This window comes from Delphinapterus leucas, chromosome 4 (assembly GCF_059928025.1).
Source record: "Delphinapterus leucas isolate spDelLeu-1000000601 "Yukka" chromosome 4, BTC_Dleu_Yukka2, whole genome shotgun sequence".
NCBI lineage: Eukaryota > Metazoa > Chordata > Mammalia > Artiodactyla > Monodontidae > Delphinapterus > Delphinapterus leucas.
In genome coordinates this window covers 98,518,254-98,536,375 of record NC_143132.1, presented here as the reverse complement: position 1 = coordinate 98,536,375, position 18,122 = coordinate 98,518,254, and the positions used below count along the sequence as shown (strand labels likewise).

The 18,122-nt window shown below is 37.1% G+C and overlaps 1 protein-coding gene across 1 annotated transcript in view; it reads right to left on the bottom strand.

The window, feature by feature from the left end:
• Positions 1–18,122, bottom strand: part of WDR49 (WD repeat domain 49) — a 139,191-nt gene that overhangs the window by 22,153 nt on the left and 98,916 nt on the right. Inside the window, 4 exon segments of the mRNA XM_089909919.1 lie at positions 8,141–8,355; positions 13,171–13,373; positions 15,322–15,486; positions 17,133–17,231. Coding sequence (XP_089766045.1) covers positions 8,141–8,355; positions 13,171–13,373; positions 15,322–15,486; positions 17,133–17,231 — 682 coding nt within the window.

Below are 18,122 nucleotides of genomic sequence, written 5' to 3'. Positions count from 1 at the left end.
TATTTTGCTACACATTAAGCAGCTATAGAACCTTGAGATGTTTCCTATACTCTCAGCCTCAATTTCCTGCTCTGTATGAGATTCTTACTGTGACTTTAAAGGAGATAAGATGGATGAATGCTCAGCGATGTGTCTAATAAATAATGGTATTCAATAAATGTTTATTTCCCTCCTTCCTTTTCCTCTCCCCTACTTGACTGTATCTCCCAAACCCAAATGAGCTTAAAAGTAAAAGTTTCATTTTAGAGTAGTTTTAGAGTTACAGAAAAGTTGCAATGATAGTACAGAGTTCTGGTATACCCCTCACCCAATTTTCCCTGTTGTTAACATCTTATATTACCCTTTGTCACAATCAATACTGATATATTATGATTAACTAACCTTAGTATTTTATTAGGATTTTCCTAGCTTTTCCTAATGTCCTTTTTCTATCCCAGGATACCACATTACATTTAGTTTTCTGACTCCTTAGTTTTCTCTGGTCTATGATAATTTCTCAGACTTGCCTTGTTTTTGATGACCTTGACAATTTTAAGAAATATCAGTCAGTTTTTTTGTAGAATCTCCTTCAATTTGGGTTTGTCTGACGTTTATTTATGGTTACACAAAGATTATGGGTTGTTGGGAGGAAGATAACAGAGATGAAGTGCTATTCTCATTATATCTTATCAAGGGCACAGGCTATCAACCTGACTTACCACTGTTGATGTTAACTTTATCACCTGGCCAAAGTTGTGTTTCCCAAGTTTCTGTAAAGTTACTTTTTCCCTTCCTGTCTATACACTACTCTCTGGAGGCAAGTTTCCAAGCACAGTCTACACTTAAGGAAGATGAAGAGGAGAGTTAAGCTCTACATCCTTGATTGGGGGGCGTATCTACATAAATTATTTGGAATTATAGATTTTGTTTTTAAGGAAATCTTTGCCATCCAAAAGACTGATGGTAGGTAGCAGCTTTTCCCCAAATCACACTGGAATGATCTCCCTCACAACATACTATCTCCCATGAATAAGACATATTATTCAACCCTCAGAATGGGAGAAAATATTTTCAAACAAAGCAACTGACAAAGGGTTAATCTCCAAAATATACAAACAGCTCATGCAGCTCAATATCAAAAAACAAATAACCCAATCAAAAAATGGGCAGAAGATCTTCACAGACATTTCTCCAAAGAAGACATACAGATGGATGGCCAACAAACACATGAAAAGATGCTCAATGTCACTAATTAATAGAGAAATGCAAATCAAAACTACAATAAGGTATCACCTCATATGAGTTAGAATGGCCATCATCAAAAAATCTACAAACAATAAATGTTGGAAAGGGTGTGGAGAAACAGGAACTCTCTTACACTGTTGGTGGGAATGTAAATTGATACAGCCACTATGGAGAACAGTATGGAGGTTCCTCAAAAAACTAAAAATAGAACTACCATATGACCCAGCAATCCCACTCCTGGGCATATACCTGGAGAAAACCATAATTCCAAAAGATACATGCACCCCAATGTTCATTGCAGCACTATTTACAATAGCCAGGACATGGAAGCAACATAAATGTCCATCAACAGAGGAATGGATAAAGAAGATGTGGTACATATATACAATGAATATTACCCATCTATAAGAAGGAACGAAATAGTGCCATTTGCAGAGATGTTGGTAGACCTAGAGACTGTCATACAGAGTGAGGTAAGTCAGAAAGAGAAAAACAATATTGTATATCACTTATATGTGGAGTCTAGAGAAATGGTACAGATGAACTTATTTGCAAAGCAGAAATAGAGAGAGAGGTAGAGAACAAACGTATGGATACCGGGGGGTGGGGGGGCAGGGTTTGGGATGAATTGTGAGATTTGGAATTGACATATACACACTACTATGTATAAAACAGATAACTAATGAGAACCTACTGTATAGCACAGGGAACTCTACTCAGTGCTCTGTGGTGACCTAAATGGGAAGGAAATCTAAAAAAGAGGGGATATGTGTGTACATATAACTTATTCACTTTGCTGTATAGCAGAAATTAACACAACATTGTAAAGCAACTATACCCCAATAAAAATTAATTTTAAAAAAAGACATGTTTATTCAGCCACTATTCAGGCTTTGACGACAAGAATGATGGTATCTTTAGAGAGTCATTTTAAATAGTAAGAGAATCTGTAAAAATAAGAAGTTGGTGGTGGATGCAGGAGAGGTAGATTACGGTGCAGTTAGGCCTTGCAGTTACTAGGTTAAGAATATATTTTTTTCCTCAGAAAAGTATAACTGAAATAAACTGAGGTGCAAAAGTTTGAGGGAGGTCTATCTTTGGACAAGTTAACACCAGACCTTAGTTTTTCTCCAAACACCCTGAATGGTTTCCTGCTTTTAGACTCTTTGTTTTCCAGCTCTCTCATCCAGTGGCATTTAAACTGAGTACCTTTTGTGTGAAACGAAAGACTCTGTCTATCTCCACTAAAGAATTTAATCCACAGAGGGAAAGAGGAAGGCGGACAGTAAGAGAAACTCTTCTAGAGAGTCATAACAATCTGCACTAATTAGATGACTGCCTAGGAAATGGAGCCATACTGATAAAACTCCAAGACAAAGGGCAGTTCTATGAACAACTAGACTGTAGAATCAACTTCGATTTACAGGCCAACCTATTGCTTCTTTTCCATAGACATTTGACTTCTTGGAAAGTGGTTACTATGAAAATGTACAGGGAAATGGAAAGAGGTGAATATTCCTAAGAGTCCAATATTCCTAGTGGTCGAATACAAAGAAGCTAAAGAATGTAATAAGGAACACAGATAGAGTTTAAAACTTTTCCAAAAATGTCTTATGTGGTGATGCAAGAAGGGAGCCTACTATGGGCTCTGTCATCCTTGCCATCAATTCTATGAGAAGGAAAGACTCTAAATCTGCCATCTCTCTGTTCTGGACGTAGGAAGTAGGAACGATGTGTGACAAGTCCCCAAGTGCCCTAAAGGAAAGTGAAGGTGCCTAGAGTAGTGGCTTACCCATAGCAGGTACTTGACAAAACATTTGATCACTTGACTCAGAGACCAGCAACTTTTCAATATGGTCACATGTTGCTTGTCAGACAGGCAGAATAGAGCAGTGGCAAAGTACTGACTCTGGAGTTAGAATGCCTGCTTTGGGGTCCCTGGCTCACCTCTTGTTCATTGTGTAAATCACTTAACTTTTTTCTGTCTTGCTTTCCTAGTTATGAAATGGAGATTATAATTGTAGATATCACCAAGGATTATAGTGACAATTAAATGTTAAACATAAAAAACCCTAGAACAGTGCCTGGAATATGGTAAGAACTCAATAAGTATTGGCTACTATCTCTTTAAGAAAGAATAATACAATATTTTTCACTCAAAGCAGGAGTTCTAACACCCCCTACAGCCAGTTCTAATACTCTTATTTTATTTTATGTTTGTATTTTTTATATTTATAATATTCCTATTTTATTTTCTCACATAAGCTCTACTGGCAGAATAATTAGATAATCAACAGCTTATAAATGATATTAAATATCAGTTCCCATCTAATAATAATATGGAATTTAGAACATAATTATTTCATATTTCTAAGGAACATTAATTTTAAGTGTACCTTCTGCCTTATATAAACTTACAGAGAAATTAATGGAATTTATGTTTCATTTCCCATCTAATTATTTTATCCTGGTTTCTAATAATCATTTCCCCATAAATATTTTTTTAATGGTAGCCAAAGAAAAATTTGTCGGATAGTAGAAGATGGGGCTGATTTGCTCTTTGTTGCCCTAGAATAAGATGAAGATGGATGAGAGCACGTCCTACAAATGGATAGATCCGACCTACAATTAGAGTCCTTCTATAACAAAGAGTGGTTGAATAACAGAGAAGGCTATCTGCACAATGGTGAGTGCAGCCCGTAGGATATATTCAAGAAGAGGCTAGGATGTGCGTCTCTCAAGGCCTCAAGAAGAATTAGTCTAGCAGACATCAGATACCTCTTTCAAGTTCATTATCAAATTATTAAAGATTAACAAACGTGAAAAAATAATTAAAAAATAAAACTGATGATTTATCAGGGTGGCAATTTAAATTAAAAATAATAATTTTTTAAATTTTAAAAAATTTAAAATTTTTTAATTTAAATTTAAAATTAAAAAAAAATAAAACTGATGATTTATCAGAGTGGCAAGTTTAAATTTTTAAAAAAATAAAACTGATGATTTATCAGAGTGGCAATTTTAAGACAATGACAACAGTCAGCGCTGGTTCAGAGACAGCCATTTCTATATACTGCTGGTGGTGGAGTCTTCACACCATTGGGATGGCAATTTAGCAAGATTCAGAGGCCTTTAAAACTTTGACTCAGCAACTCCAATTCAAAGAATTTATTGTAATGATGAATTCAGTCAGGTACTCTTAACACGTGTGCATGAAGGTATTTCAATAAATGTTTCTCAGTTAAAATTTGTAAACAGCGTAAATATTTTAAAAGAAGAGAATGTTTAAAAAGCTACGTGATAAATTCCTAAGAGGTCATTTCGAGTACTGATGTCTGTAGATACTCATATTAAGTAACTCGGAAGTGTACTGGCTATATGTTTTTAAGTAGTAAAACAGGTTATAAACTGTGTGTATTATATCCTCACGTTTATAAAATGTATATTTGTTTATTTGTATACGCATGCTCAGAACAAGACCTGAAGAGTGAAATGCCTAAGTGTTATTGGTGGTTTTGCTGCTAATGATTTCTTCTCATCTTTTTCTTCTTGCTTGTTTGTATTTGTAATTTTTCTCCTAATGAACATGTACTATTTTCATAATAAAGAAATACTCTAAGGTTATATTGTCTAAATTATTCATTCTATCTACAATTTTTCTAGATTACAATAATTTTGTGTTAATCCAGAAACCAAATATTGCCATAGGTTAAGAAAAATGCATGTCCACTGTGGTTTTTGTTCCCCCATTTACTTTTTTCAGTTATTTCTTTTTTTCCCCACTTTCTAGTGGTAATATGACTTTTGCAGAACCTACAGAAGGAGAAAAATCTATTTCTTTGTGTCAATTTTTAACTCAGCATTAGGACTTCCTATTTTCTCTTAAATTCTATATTCATCTGCATATCCCCAGGACTTAAATTGAAGACGACATTTTACCACCTACCTACTTCTCACACACAATACTATAAAATACCTTAAGCACTATGAAAACCTGGTATTTATGTATAAGACAGAACATCATAAATGCCAAGCTTTTATCCTGGAAAGAGAATCTTAGGAGTTAAGGTGAGAACATGGCTTTAAATTATTAAACTTTTCCTTCATTTTTCATGTTTCTTTCATTTTCTATTGGCTTTTTTCTTTCTTCATCTCTATCTTTCTTACTCTTCCTCCCCCTCCATTTAAACATCCCTCCACCCGAATACACACACCAAATGTGCTTTTCCCCTTTTAGTCTCTCCAAATTCTTTCACATATTTACTTTTCTTTCATACTTTTGCATATGGACAAGAACTGGCATGATTTTCTCCTTGGATTTCCTAATCTGATTAGAAATAGGGCACATTCTTCAGAATAATATTTTCTTAGGGAAAAGGTGATCTGTAATCTCTTCAGTACTGGATGGAGGCCACAAGAGACATTCTACATCTGACAATTGTATTTCATTTGTAGGTTTTCTCCATAGGATTCATGGACATGTTTCTGGGAGAAGTGAGGGCTGTACCTGCCAAGTCAATTCTGAGGATACGTTTTTAACCTTTTCCTTTCAAATAGTTCAAAAATTCCAAAATGATATTATTCCCTTCTATCTCATTATTACAGTCTTAAAATTTATTTCAATTCACTCATTTGAATTAAAGGCAGAAATTTTAAATATCACAGGTATTTTGGGATGTGTTGTCACTTGAAAAGATGTGGTATAAACAGAGATAACTTTGCTTTTTACTGCCGGAAACATCTCCCAAGGCCCACAGAAATGTATAACGAAGGTGAGATGATCACTCTGCTGTAGTCTTATTTCCTCTGGCAGAATGCAAAGCTCTAGTTTTAAGAGAAATCTGTGAAGTTAGGAACGTATACATCAGCACTAATTTTCAGAAGACAAGTAAAGTGTCATGGAACAATAGGAAATGAAATAAGATGGATAGAAGTCAGGAAAGAAGTCAACAGTTTAAAGTGCCAATTTTTAAATCTAAGGAAAGGCTAATTTAAAAAAAAAGAATAACTGAGATTGTCATAAGTAATGGGAACTTAATATCTTGGCTGAAATACTCAAACAGGAATCTGTGACACTTGCATTCACTCTTCTAGGAGTGTCACAGGAAGAGAAACAATGATCAATCTGTGTTACCCTGGGGTAACTTTATCTCCTGATCTGTACAATTGAGTTGGGTGACTGGGTGGGGGCATTTTATTGTACACCAAGTCTTTCCATTCTCAGCCCTCTATTCTCGTACAGGATCGGTCATGCTGTATTTCTAAACTGAAAGATTCTTCTGCCTGAAAGTAAAATGCCACTTGACATTTCAGCAAGCCATAATTCAAGGAAATGGAAGAACAAATACCAAAAGGTAACTTAGTGTAACAGGATGTTTAAAGGGGAATTTTTTTTTCTCTCCTACCTCGTCATCAGAGGTCCAAAATGTTTGAAAGCAAAATAATTAATTAATTAAGAGGTAAAATGTATTCCCACATTCCAAAGTGAGGTGCTAGATCGATTCCTTGTGCAGGCCCACTTTGTCAAGGAGGTAGCATCTTGTGATACTCAGGCCAACCACCACTCTAGGATAGAAACAGACTAAGGATGCAGCAATCCTAAGAGAGGACTGTACTGGAGAGAGTCGTAGGTGTGCACTGAGAACCACTCCCACGGGAGAGGAGGAATGCTTCCCCCTCAGTTCTAGCTCCTGTTCACATAAACCAGGCAAAGAGTTTAACACATGCCCCCTGGGGTAACCATTAGAGGGACACAGTGAACCAGTGACTCATTAATATCTGAAAAAGTCTACTGTGGTTGAAAGTACCCCAGTGAGAGGAGGAGAAGGGGTAGCTGTGGAGCAGTTGGTGTGGCAAGGACGTGTGAGCTTCCTATTGGTCAAGCAGAAGTTAACCCAAGAGAAGCTGTGCAAGAGGCGAGGCTGCCAGTGTGAGGAGACTGGAACAGAAAAACCCCAACTGGTGGGTTTGAGCCCCAAGAGTTTAGCCAAAGAGTGCATTAATTTAGAAAGGTGCAATGCAGAGGTCTCTGCCTGGTGTCATCAGAGAACCCTCAACTGTACTCCCTTAATGTAAACTATGGACTTTAGTTAACAATAAAGTATCAATATTGGTTCATCAATCATAACAAATGTACCACACTAATGTTTGACACTGTGTGGGATAGGCGTGGGGTATGTAGGAATTCTCTGTGCTTTCTATGCAATTTTTCTGTAGACCTTAAAAAAAGTAATATAGGCACACGGTAATAAAAATGCCAATTGTATCAACGAAAATACAATGAACAAAATCGTTTTCTCAAAAGATTGTTTAATATGAAAGGTGAAATTATGAGAGCATGAGTTAGCAAGAATATGGGAAACAAAAGAAACAATTAAAACTGCCTGGCATTAGAGTTAGAGGAATGTAAGAATGGGATCCATCAGAGTGGCATGAAAAGAAGAAATGGCTGAACAGGAAGGAAAGGCTAGAAGTCATAAAAGGAGAGTGATATCCAATATTCAAAGTCAAGCTCTTTGAACTTCTGACATATATACCTCTGTGTGCCTTACCAAAACCAGGAGTAAAATCTGACATACATTCTAAGATGGACAGGTAACTAGCTAGGTAGATACATACATACACATATACACACATATATTGCTTTTAAAGAAAGGGGTTAATTTCCAAAATTAGGTTGATAATGGAGTAGAAACAAGAGACTGGAAGACACAGAACAGAAGTCAAGCATTCAACAGAGACAAGAAGTAAGAAACAGATATCACCCTGAGAACATACGTTCTCCCGTTGCTATAGACACATACCTACCAATAACATAAATGTTAGCAAAATCTTGAAGTAGTCATTGAACATTCCACAAAGCACAGAAGGAATTTAGGGTCAATTTTACTCTTTACAGGTAAGATGTACTTACTTGTATGTTGACTCTTTGTTTTTCTTATCAAGTAGAGAATGTTTTGATGGGTCTAACCATGATTCCTCCTTAGAAAGCAAAGGAATTTCCTTTATGCTTTTCTCTTGAATCTTATCTTCCATTAAATTAGTATTTCTTTTAGGAAAGGAAAAACAGTTCTCAAGTCGCCAATGCTTTGCCTGAAAAAATAGAGATTTACTTTTATAAAATGTATTTTCCTTGAACATTTATATGTGTCTAACATGTGCTAGATTATTAATTGAAGTCCTGGGGACACCAGAAATGAAGATGATATGGTTCCTGAACTCAAGGAGCTTACAGTCTTCTAAGGGAGATGGGACATATACATGTAACTTTAATAAAGTTAGAAAGTGATGTATCATAAGAAACAAACAGATATTTTCTGAAGAGATAATAATGAACTGCTAAAAAGAAATTAACATTCCCACTTTAAAATCCTGTATAGCAAGATGTATATTAACTAAAAAGAAAAACAAAGCTTTGGTCGAAGAACTGTCTGAATTTTTCATACTACTACTTTCTTTGCATCTTCCCCTCCCAAAATCTCAAAAGCCAGTCCAATTACTGAGTACTTTTTCCTAGAAAAATATATGTGTTACATGATAATTTTCGCAGATCTTGGCTACCGCTCTTAATGTGTATCCATCTAGTGAGAGCTCCCCATTGACAATTTATGTTTTAAATACAGAAGCAATTTCCTTGTCTTCTATTTGTTCACACTATATCCACAGGAACGCAGCAGGGAACAGAGCCTGTGTGATATGAGGGAACGTTAGGGATCCCCAGCATATCTGACTGGCCTATGAATGATCAACCTTTGTCAGAGGATTTACAAAGTACAATGCCTACAGGGGTCAGGAAGGCAGTGTCAATGAATAAATCAAGTCTCGTATAAGATGATAAATAGCAAATGAAAGTCAGCCTCAGTGTTCATAGGCAAAAGGGAAAGAAAGGTGGCATTACACTGACTTAGAGGGAACCCATTTTCCATAAAGGGGGCCACAGCTACTCTCAGGGAATGACATGTTCTTTTCCAAGAGAAGCAAGAAATTTGGATATTATATGAAACCTCTTAATGTTTAAACATGGGCAACTAAATCAAATTTTAAACACTGGGTGAATAGGCTCCATCAAAGTCACTGGCCATCAAAGCAATCAGCTGAGGAGGGGTGCCAGTACACACTCTGCCCAACACAACAGTGGTCAGTGCTGAGATGGACACTGAAGAAGCACAAGCGTCATCTAATTTCTTTTTATACCACAATCATCTGACAGTTTCTTGGGATAAGTGTATCTCCACAGATAAACCATCCCTACCCCTATCTCTCCAACTCTAGAAATAGACATAGCACATCACATACTTTTAAAAATCTAACTTGAAAACCAACCTCAGGTCAATAGCTATGTTATAAAACTGATTCACAGTTATTAAAAAAAAAACTTCTTTTTTGAAATATACTGAATCACACTGCATTAAATTTTGAATACTTTAATCAGACTGAATGTGATTGGAAAATGAAGCCTTAGTGTAAGAAATTAAAATACACGATTGCTTTTCCTTTTGTTTTTATAACTGCTAGAACAGAATTAATTCCACGAAAAGACAAATGCAACATTCAAATGTAGGTCAAAAGTCACTACACTGTACAAATCAAGCTGGTTCAGGAAAAATTGCTCTGATCCGAGCTATATTTAAGAATTGAGTCTCTTCTTATCTCTGTATTTCCGTCTGCCTCCCATATCTTTCTGTTCTTTCTGTGAAAGGGTGTCTCTTCTCACACTATGAGAAGGACATTCACTGTTGCTTTTTTCCAGTATCTGCTAATTTTCTCTCTTTCTTCCTCCCCTGCTCTCCATTGCCCTCCCCTCCCACGGCCTCCTGTGGCCCTTGGAACTAGCGGCACCCATATCCAAGACAGCTTGACAAAAGTGAGTTCTTAAAAAACATTTAAAGCTCAAGCAGAAGGGACTAGAAAACCCAGCTGTCCCCCGCTTTGCCCGCCTTTACTTTCTAAAACTACCCAGCTCTGGTGGCTCTTTTCCTATCTCGAACAGAAGGGAAAAAAACCAAACTATTTTCACGCAGGCTTTCTGAGGCTGAGTCCTTTGAAATACAAAAGCAGAGATGTGGATGGACCTAGAGGCTGTCATACAGAGTGAAGTAAGTCAGAAAGAGAAAAACAAATATCGTATATTAACGCATATACATGGAACCCAGAAAAATGGTACAGAAGAACCAGTGTGCAGGGCAGAAATAGAGACACAGATGTAGAGAACAAACATATGGACACCAAGAGGGGAAAGTGGCAGGGGCGGGGGGCAGTGGTGGGATGAATTGGGAGATTTTGATTGATATATATACACTAATATATATAAAATGGATAACGAATATGTGACGACCTATATACATGATGAAGTTCATCAATTTCATCAAATAGCTGATTTTACTGTTGATTTTTTTTCTTTCCATCCTCCCCCTCCCCTCCTTCCTTTCTTCCCACTTCTCAAGTTAGTTAAATCAGTTAGAAACCTTTTTTTGAACGTTCATACGATTTTCCTAACCTCTGTTACCATGAGCTGTTCTTTTGCATTTGTATCACAGATTGCTGTTCCCAAATGTACCTTTTTCAATTTCCGTATCAGACTTTAAAAAAAAGTGTTACATCACTGCAATCATTTAATATTTGCACATTTTAGAATTCTGGCATTTCTGTTCATTCAGGAGTACTGTCTTAATTCCAGTAAGAACAAACTCACAGAAGCCCCAACTCTGAAAAGATCGTTCCGACCTCACCTCATGAAGACTGGATAATTTCCGTAGAGATGTGTGAGCCGGGTGGCCGCTTACTGGTTCTCTCCGCCTCTGAAGACTGCAGCATTTGTGTGACTGTTGTCTGTGGTGCTCCTGTCCAGATCTTTGGTCAGGTAGAAATATCATTTTCTTATTATTCTAATATTTACTTGACTAATTTACTTGATTAAATTTATTTATTATGAGCTAGGCCTGATTTCCATTTGAATCTCATCGGCCATTCAAGTTCATTAGTCATGAAAGAACTGACTTCCATTTCTGGAACTGTAGCTCCAGGCCTTCCTTATTAACCAAGGCAGTTCCATCAAGTGGAGGACACTGGAGACATGAAAAGTTTGGGGCCTCAACGCAGCTCAAAATGTACCAGGATTTCTGAGAAAAATTTCTCCTCCAAAATAAGTGGATCCCTTCAATTTCAAAATTTAGTAGAAACACACTACAATGTGGATGGATTTACTGCATTATTATCAAACAGATGACTATGACAGCCAAGTAATAATCAGGTAATAATCAAATATAGAAAATTTTAGGAAAAAACCAAACTCTTCTGTTCATTGTCTGATTTATTCCTGCCTAAATAACAATTGCTAATGTTTGCTGAGTTTCTCCTGTCCTAAGGTCTCTACATGAATAATTCCATGTAATCTTCACAATTGCCCATCCCATGAGGGATGAATGCTCATTATTCCTATTTTATAGATGAGGAAACAGAGGCACAGAGAGTTTGAATAAATTGCCTGAGCTCACAGAAGCTAATAAGTGGTAGAGTTTGGCGTTTGACTCAAGCTGGCTCATTTCAGAGCTCATGCTTTTAACCCCTTCCTCCCATGAAACTAAGCTGTGATTTATACCTGCTTATAAAAAAATAGAAGAAAGAAAATATTTATTGTCTCACATTTCTTTCCTTTTTTCCATTTATTTTCATGGGAACTCAGCTCCTGTTCCCTTTGTACTTTGGGGGACAAAATATCATCCCGATCTGATTCAACCAGCACTGTTCAGACATGGTGGTCTGAGCATAGCCTGGAACCTCAGTTTCTATCTGGCCAGTTAACATGGTCCTATTCAGCAGCCTCAGGTGCCACTCTCATGCCCTGAGTATGGCGATTCTCTTCATGCTGGAAGACGAAGTCTGTTGTTGCTCCCTTTGTGAAGTCGGCTTGAGGATATCAACCTGTGCTGACAGAATTCCGTACAGCCCTTTAGGACACGGAGGGTGATGGTAAATCAGAAAATGATGGTAAATTGTGCAGGTAGACCGTTTTGGGCCGGGTAATGCGGAAGTCTCCAAGAGCTGTACAGCCTCTTCTGCTCTGTAAATAAGGCAAGTGCTAGACTCTTCTCAGGAAAAAGAGTGTCTGGGTGGGAACTCAAATCGGTGTGTGGGCAGGTGTGATGAGACAGCGTGGGGCAACGCTGGCATTCTGAACATGAAAGGAGTTGAAAAGCTGCTTCTGGCAGTTGGAGAAGTTAATGCAATGCTGACATTGCTATATGGCCATGCCACATGGGCTCTGGTGAGATGAGGTGCAAAAAAAAAAGAGTGCCTTCAAGCGGCTGTTGTCTGGAGTATAAGTCCTTTAGATGGTGCTGAAGCAAGAAATAGGGCTGTTCCAGGTATGGGTGCCATATAAACTGTGTCCACCAAACACAATCTGTACTGCAATTTTATTTTAATTAAGAAATATGTGCTAGTAAAACTGTTCATTTTATACCTTTGATAGTTTTCCTTAGTTATTTCGTAAAGCCTTTTTTTGTATAAAATACAAAAAATACTACTATTTTATAGTATTATTAGAAAATTGAGCAGGTAATCAGTGACACAAAAATCCCAAACTAACTCAGGATGACAGTAATGTTAGATGAAAGGCCAGGACTCTATTTAAATTATGTTTACGGTCTCATTTCAAATAAGGCATATCTTAACTGTTTATTCTCAAACAATGCATGGTATATTACTGACAATACTGCATTCCTAAATTGGAGGATTGATTTGACGATATATTAACAGAGGATTTTCAATATTGAGAAAAATCTGTTTTTCCCCATGAATTATTTAAAAGAAGTCTGATCAATACATATGTTTTCTTTAAAATACTCAGATTGATCGTGTCTTCCTTTATCTAGAAAACAGACAAGACCTGATTCATAGTTATCTGCAACAAAAGGCAGTCAAAAATTATAAAGAGATAATGTTAGAATTTTTTCAATGTACCTCTGTATTCCAGATTTTCAACCACCCCTCAAGATCTCCTGCGGCGAGGTATCAATTTGACTTATCAGTAGACACAATAATGGAACCAACAACGTTATGAGCCAAAAATTCAGCCAGAAGGTGCTTCTTAAATGTATCCCAGAATCTGACATACCCAGATCCTCCACATGACACCAGGTTGGCTCCCCCTAATATGTAAGAGAACCTCTAATTAGGAAACTACAAACACAAGAAACAACTTCCTCACTGGTTTGCCCTGTAGAAAGCATATGGATGTTGGAGAGGTGAATAGCCCCAAAATCAACTTCCAGCACTCTGATTCTCTCAAATATAAACTGGAAAAAACCCTATGATACATTCACTGGTTTTTGTTGAATATTAAATGAGATAAGATGTGTAAGATGTTCCATTAAATCTAGTTACCACTCCTTCGTTCATTGTTTTGATATTATTTGGGTTTTTAAATTTTGATAGAAGCAATCTGTTACTTCAAATAAACTTACAAAATACTAATTTCAACATTATAATAATATTTCAATTACGTAAAACACATCTTTCTTAATTACCCGTTGGACACATATACCAAAGAAGTAAAATTCCTCTTGCACAGAGCTGGATACGTATATGTAGTTATAGCAGCATAGCTATTGATTCCTCTATGTAGCTGTATGCTTTGAATTCTACTTATGAGCTTGTTTTTTAATCTTTCATCAAGAATTCATTGTAAGTCCTTATGGAACACTTTCTTGGTTCATAGGCCTAGAACTAACCTTTTCATTTTCCATTTTTATAGGCTTGTAGAAGCACTTTACCTAAATTATTCTTCTGTGGCAAAGTTCCTATTATTATTTGATAAATCTGTAGACTTCCAATTTGCTTCACAAATGTGCTGCCTATTAACAATCATATCTGTTTAAGGTAGAAATAATGGTATGTAGCCGCTTCAGTGGAAACAATTTGGGAATACTGATAACAGTAAGAAGAATTAGTGTTGAGAGCAATTTCAGGATAATAGTTCATTTTGTAAGTATAAGTGCGTCCTGGAAAATAGAGCGTTTTAGAATCTGTTTCAAGGCCTATCTTAAATATTTTGCAATGGTTCTAAAACTCTATAGGGGTATACCTTTATTGACTTTTAATGCAGAAAAATTATATAAGAAAATCATGCAGATTTTCCGTCTGCAAATTGAATATGAGAGAGTGAATGTGGAAAACATGGTTCAGATTTCTTTTTTCAATCATATAACATATATATGTCTAGATTCCTATTGTTGAGGAAAAATATTTCTAAAATTAAAAAATTACTTTTTTAGGTGAAAGGTCAAAACTACGCATTGTTCTCAGGAGCAGATTTTTACTCTGGGAGCATGTAGGCTGCATCAACACCACACTAACACAGCCATTGAAGACAAAGGGGAAATTAAGCAAATAGTTATTCAATCTATTATAATATCAAATAACTATGGTAAATCATACGTTAGCATACATCTTAGAAGAAGCTCTAACCAGAACTCTGACTTATTCTGGAAAGGATTCGTAGTTGGTAAAGACACCCAAAGCATTACCCATAGCCCCACACCAAAAAAATGAAGACAAAGAGCAGGCAGCTCTCTCGACCTGGGATAGCAGTTAGCAGCGGCTATTTCAAATTTTGCTATTGCCCCCAATCTCCAAGTTTCTCACTATTTTCTCATAGCCCACTTTGATAATAAGTGCCAGTGTGGTCATCTCAAGACTCAACCCTTCTACCCCATGCAGACCTAAGCTTTGGCTCATATATTTGGAGCATATTTCTTGCTGTGCCCTCTACCCTACCAAATCTCTACGCCATGGCTACAACACCAATTCTGATTGTTGCCCAGAGTTTTTCCTCGCTCTGATCCTGACATACACAGCACTGTATAAATTGCTTCTGGGGTCTGGTCTAGCTCCTGTTCTGGACCCATCCTCCTGAATCCTAACCTCGTCTGCCACGCCCTGTGGCTTCTTGTGACCTGGTGCTGACTGTTCGCTAGATGCAGTCAAACTCTACAAGACCTAGATCGGATTAGATTGAACTTTCTTTATTGTTCCCTGCTCCGACACTTTACAATATATCAAAGCAGTCTACGGTCAAAATATAAATATATATTTTACCTGTGGCTGCAATGTTTTTTCTTGCTTCAAGGAAGCAAAGCCTTATAACAGCTTTATTGCACTCAGTGTCTGTCTCAAAGGAACAGGCTCCCAGAGTAGCCTGGTCAGACGTGGGGTGGGTGAAGCAGCTCCTCCCGGCACCAGGAAGCTTTTGAGGCTCTCTATCTGAGATGGAGAGAAGCCAGGTGTCTTAAATGAAGAGACATATGCTTTTCAAACAAAACACTTATGAAAAACAATAGGCTCACCCCCATCACAGCCTCCAAAGACTCCAGCAAATCTCACAATATGTTTCCAGTCAACATCTACGGAGCCTTGTGCTGTTCACTTCCTCAACCCCGACTACAAGGATTGCTTGATTCCATTTTTATTTCTCATGCTCCGTACAAGCTTACTGTGTTTTCCCTTGATGTGAATTAATAGGGACTTCATTTTATAGTCCCTGCTAACACCTTAGAGATCCTGATATGTTCAAGACAAATGTGATTTTAATATCATGGCATTTTCAACTTATTAATCATTAATATTAAGCTTGCAAATAATGTAATGAACATGAGATACGACTATGTAATGTATTTCAATGATCATTCTTAAGCAATATTATTTTAGTGAGTTACCCTGGAAAGGATATTCCTAATGGTGCTTCAATGATCTAATGATATCATCTCCAAGCCACACTAATAAAAACTGGGGATATTCATCTCAGAATCTATAAACAGTCTGCACACAGTTATGAAAAACCTATACAGAGGTGTCTTCAAAATTTCAAAGCAAGAAATCTATAGCAATGCCTCTTGTGTCTTTTATACATTTGACATTATCTGCTTTTCTTTCCTATCTGTCTGTCTGTGTTTAATCATAGCCACAATTAGGTTCACTATCAGAACAAGACTGTACTCTCCTGAGGACTAATGCAGACAAAGATGCAGAATTCCACCCTCTCCATGGAGGGTTCAGATGAACCCTCATGATTAGCTCTTTGGACATAAAGCAGGTCAGAGTTTTGTGCCTGCAGCCAAGTAAACTCTAAATCTCTTAAGTTAGTCATCTTCCTCCTAAAAAATTACTCCCTTAGCTTTTCACACACACACACAAAAGCTGTATCTGATGACCAGTCCTTTCATAAGGTCTAACTCAGCCTCTGTGAGTTTATCCAGTTGAGACAACAGAACCTCACTGGGCCATGAGGAATGACATATTCATTACCCAAATAAATTAGTCTGAGGAAAAACCTTTAGTATCTAAAGAAACTAAAATAAAATGTGAAAGGCAATTGTCAAGACATTTTGCTTAAGTATAAAATATTCATCTGCTATGCTAAACTCCCATCAAACACAAGTTACTCCCATCTCACGCTTCTCACAGGTTTCTAAAGCAAGAAATAATTTAAGATTTCCAGGTGGTATAATATTTAATACAAGCTGTAGATTGAGCCTGAGCAGCCTATCAAGTGAACACGAGTTCCCATTTTCCTACCAAGGAGCGCCCAAGGTTCAGCCAAAGGCAATTTGGCGAGGTTTATTGGCAAAAAATAAACTAGATAAAAATGAGAGGCCTGCTCCCTGCTGTCAGTGATTCAGAAACGCTGATGTAGCATAAAGAGAAGGAACAGCAGCCATGGAGAATTTGCTAAGCCAAGTAAATCTCAAGGTTCTTTTTAGTCACTTTGACGAGACGACATCACTAATCCCTTGTGCTTATAGCCAATCATCTATAATTTAGGAGCAAGCTGCAGCAGGTCCATGAACAAACAACCAGGCTTACTGTGGCTGAACTCAGCCACATTATTTTAGTTGCAAACTTAGGCTCACCCGATTTTGATTTTAGCAGCCGCTGATAATCAGGGTGAAGGATATAGTGAGCATTTTCTGTGCTATTGTTCCACAGGACAGTTTCTCCATCATAGCTCCCTATATGAGCCAAGACAGAGAACAGAACTTGCCTGAAAGTTAGATAGAAAATATGAACAACAGCAATTAGAAGAAATCATTGTCAAAATAACTTACACGGAATCTGGCACTTCGTAAGTTCTCACTATGTATTTGGAGACATGAATGAATAGTAATTACTAGTGTTTTTATTAAACTTTAGAGCTTAGAAACTTCATGAAATATCTGTTCAGTAAGTGTGACAGAAATTATTGTGATATCTTTTTCATTTTATAGTAATAAAGCATTCAGAATAAAAGCTTTGTAACTAAACAGCTTGAGTCTGAGTCCCGGTTCTACCACCTACTAGCTGTGTAACCTTGGGCAAGTTATTTAACTTTACTTGATGCCACAAGTTCCTCACCTACAAACCTTGGTTAATAATTTTATTTTTTTCACAGGGCTGCTGTGAAGAATGAAAAGCACTTAGTGCCTAGCATATTACAAATACTGAAAAAGTGTGAATAATTTTTATCATATTTGTTTATTATTGAGTGAGGGCAAACAAATTAAGTCCTTCTTGATTTCTGTTTCCTACAGTCTTCGTGTGTGTATGTGTATGTGTGTGTGTGTGTGTGTGTGTGTGTGTGTGCATTCTTTTTTTTTAATTGAAGTATAGTTGATGTGTGTGTGCTCTTTCAATTCCTTCTCTTTTATGTCCTTTATTGAATGCTGCTTTCTCCAATATTAAAAGTTTCCCTACACAAAGTCCTTCCCTACTGCTCATTACAGAAAACATAGAAAAGCCCAAATAGCGAGGCTAAGTCTGACCAAGCCTGTCTCGGGAGGAGCAGTGCATGCCCAGACCGCTACTCTCAGCAGCCCAGTGAGGAAAGCTCCCTAGTGAGCAGAGTGCCAACATCAAGTGGAGAG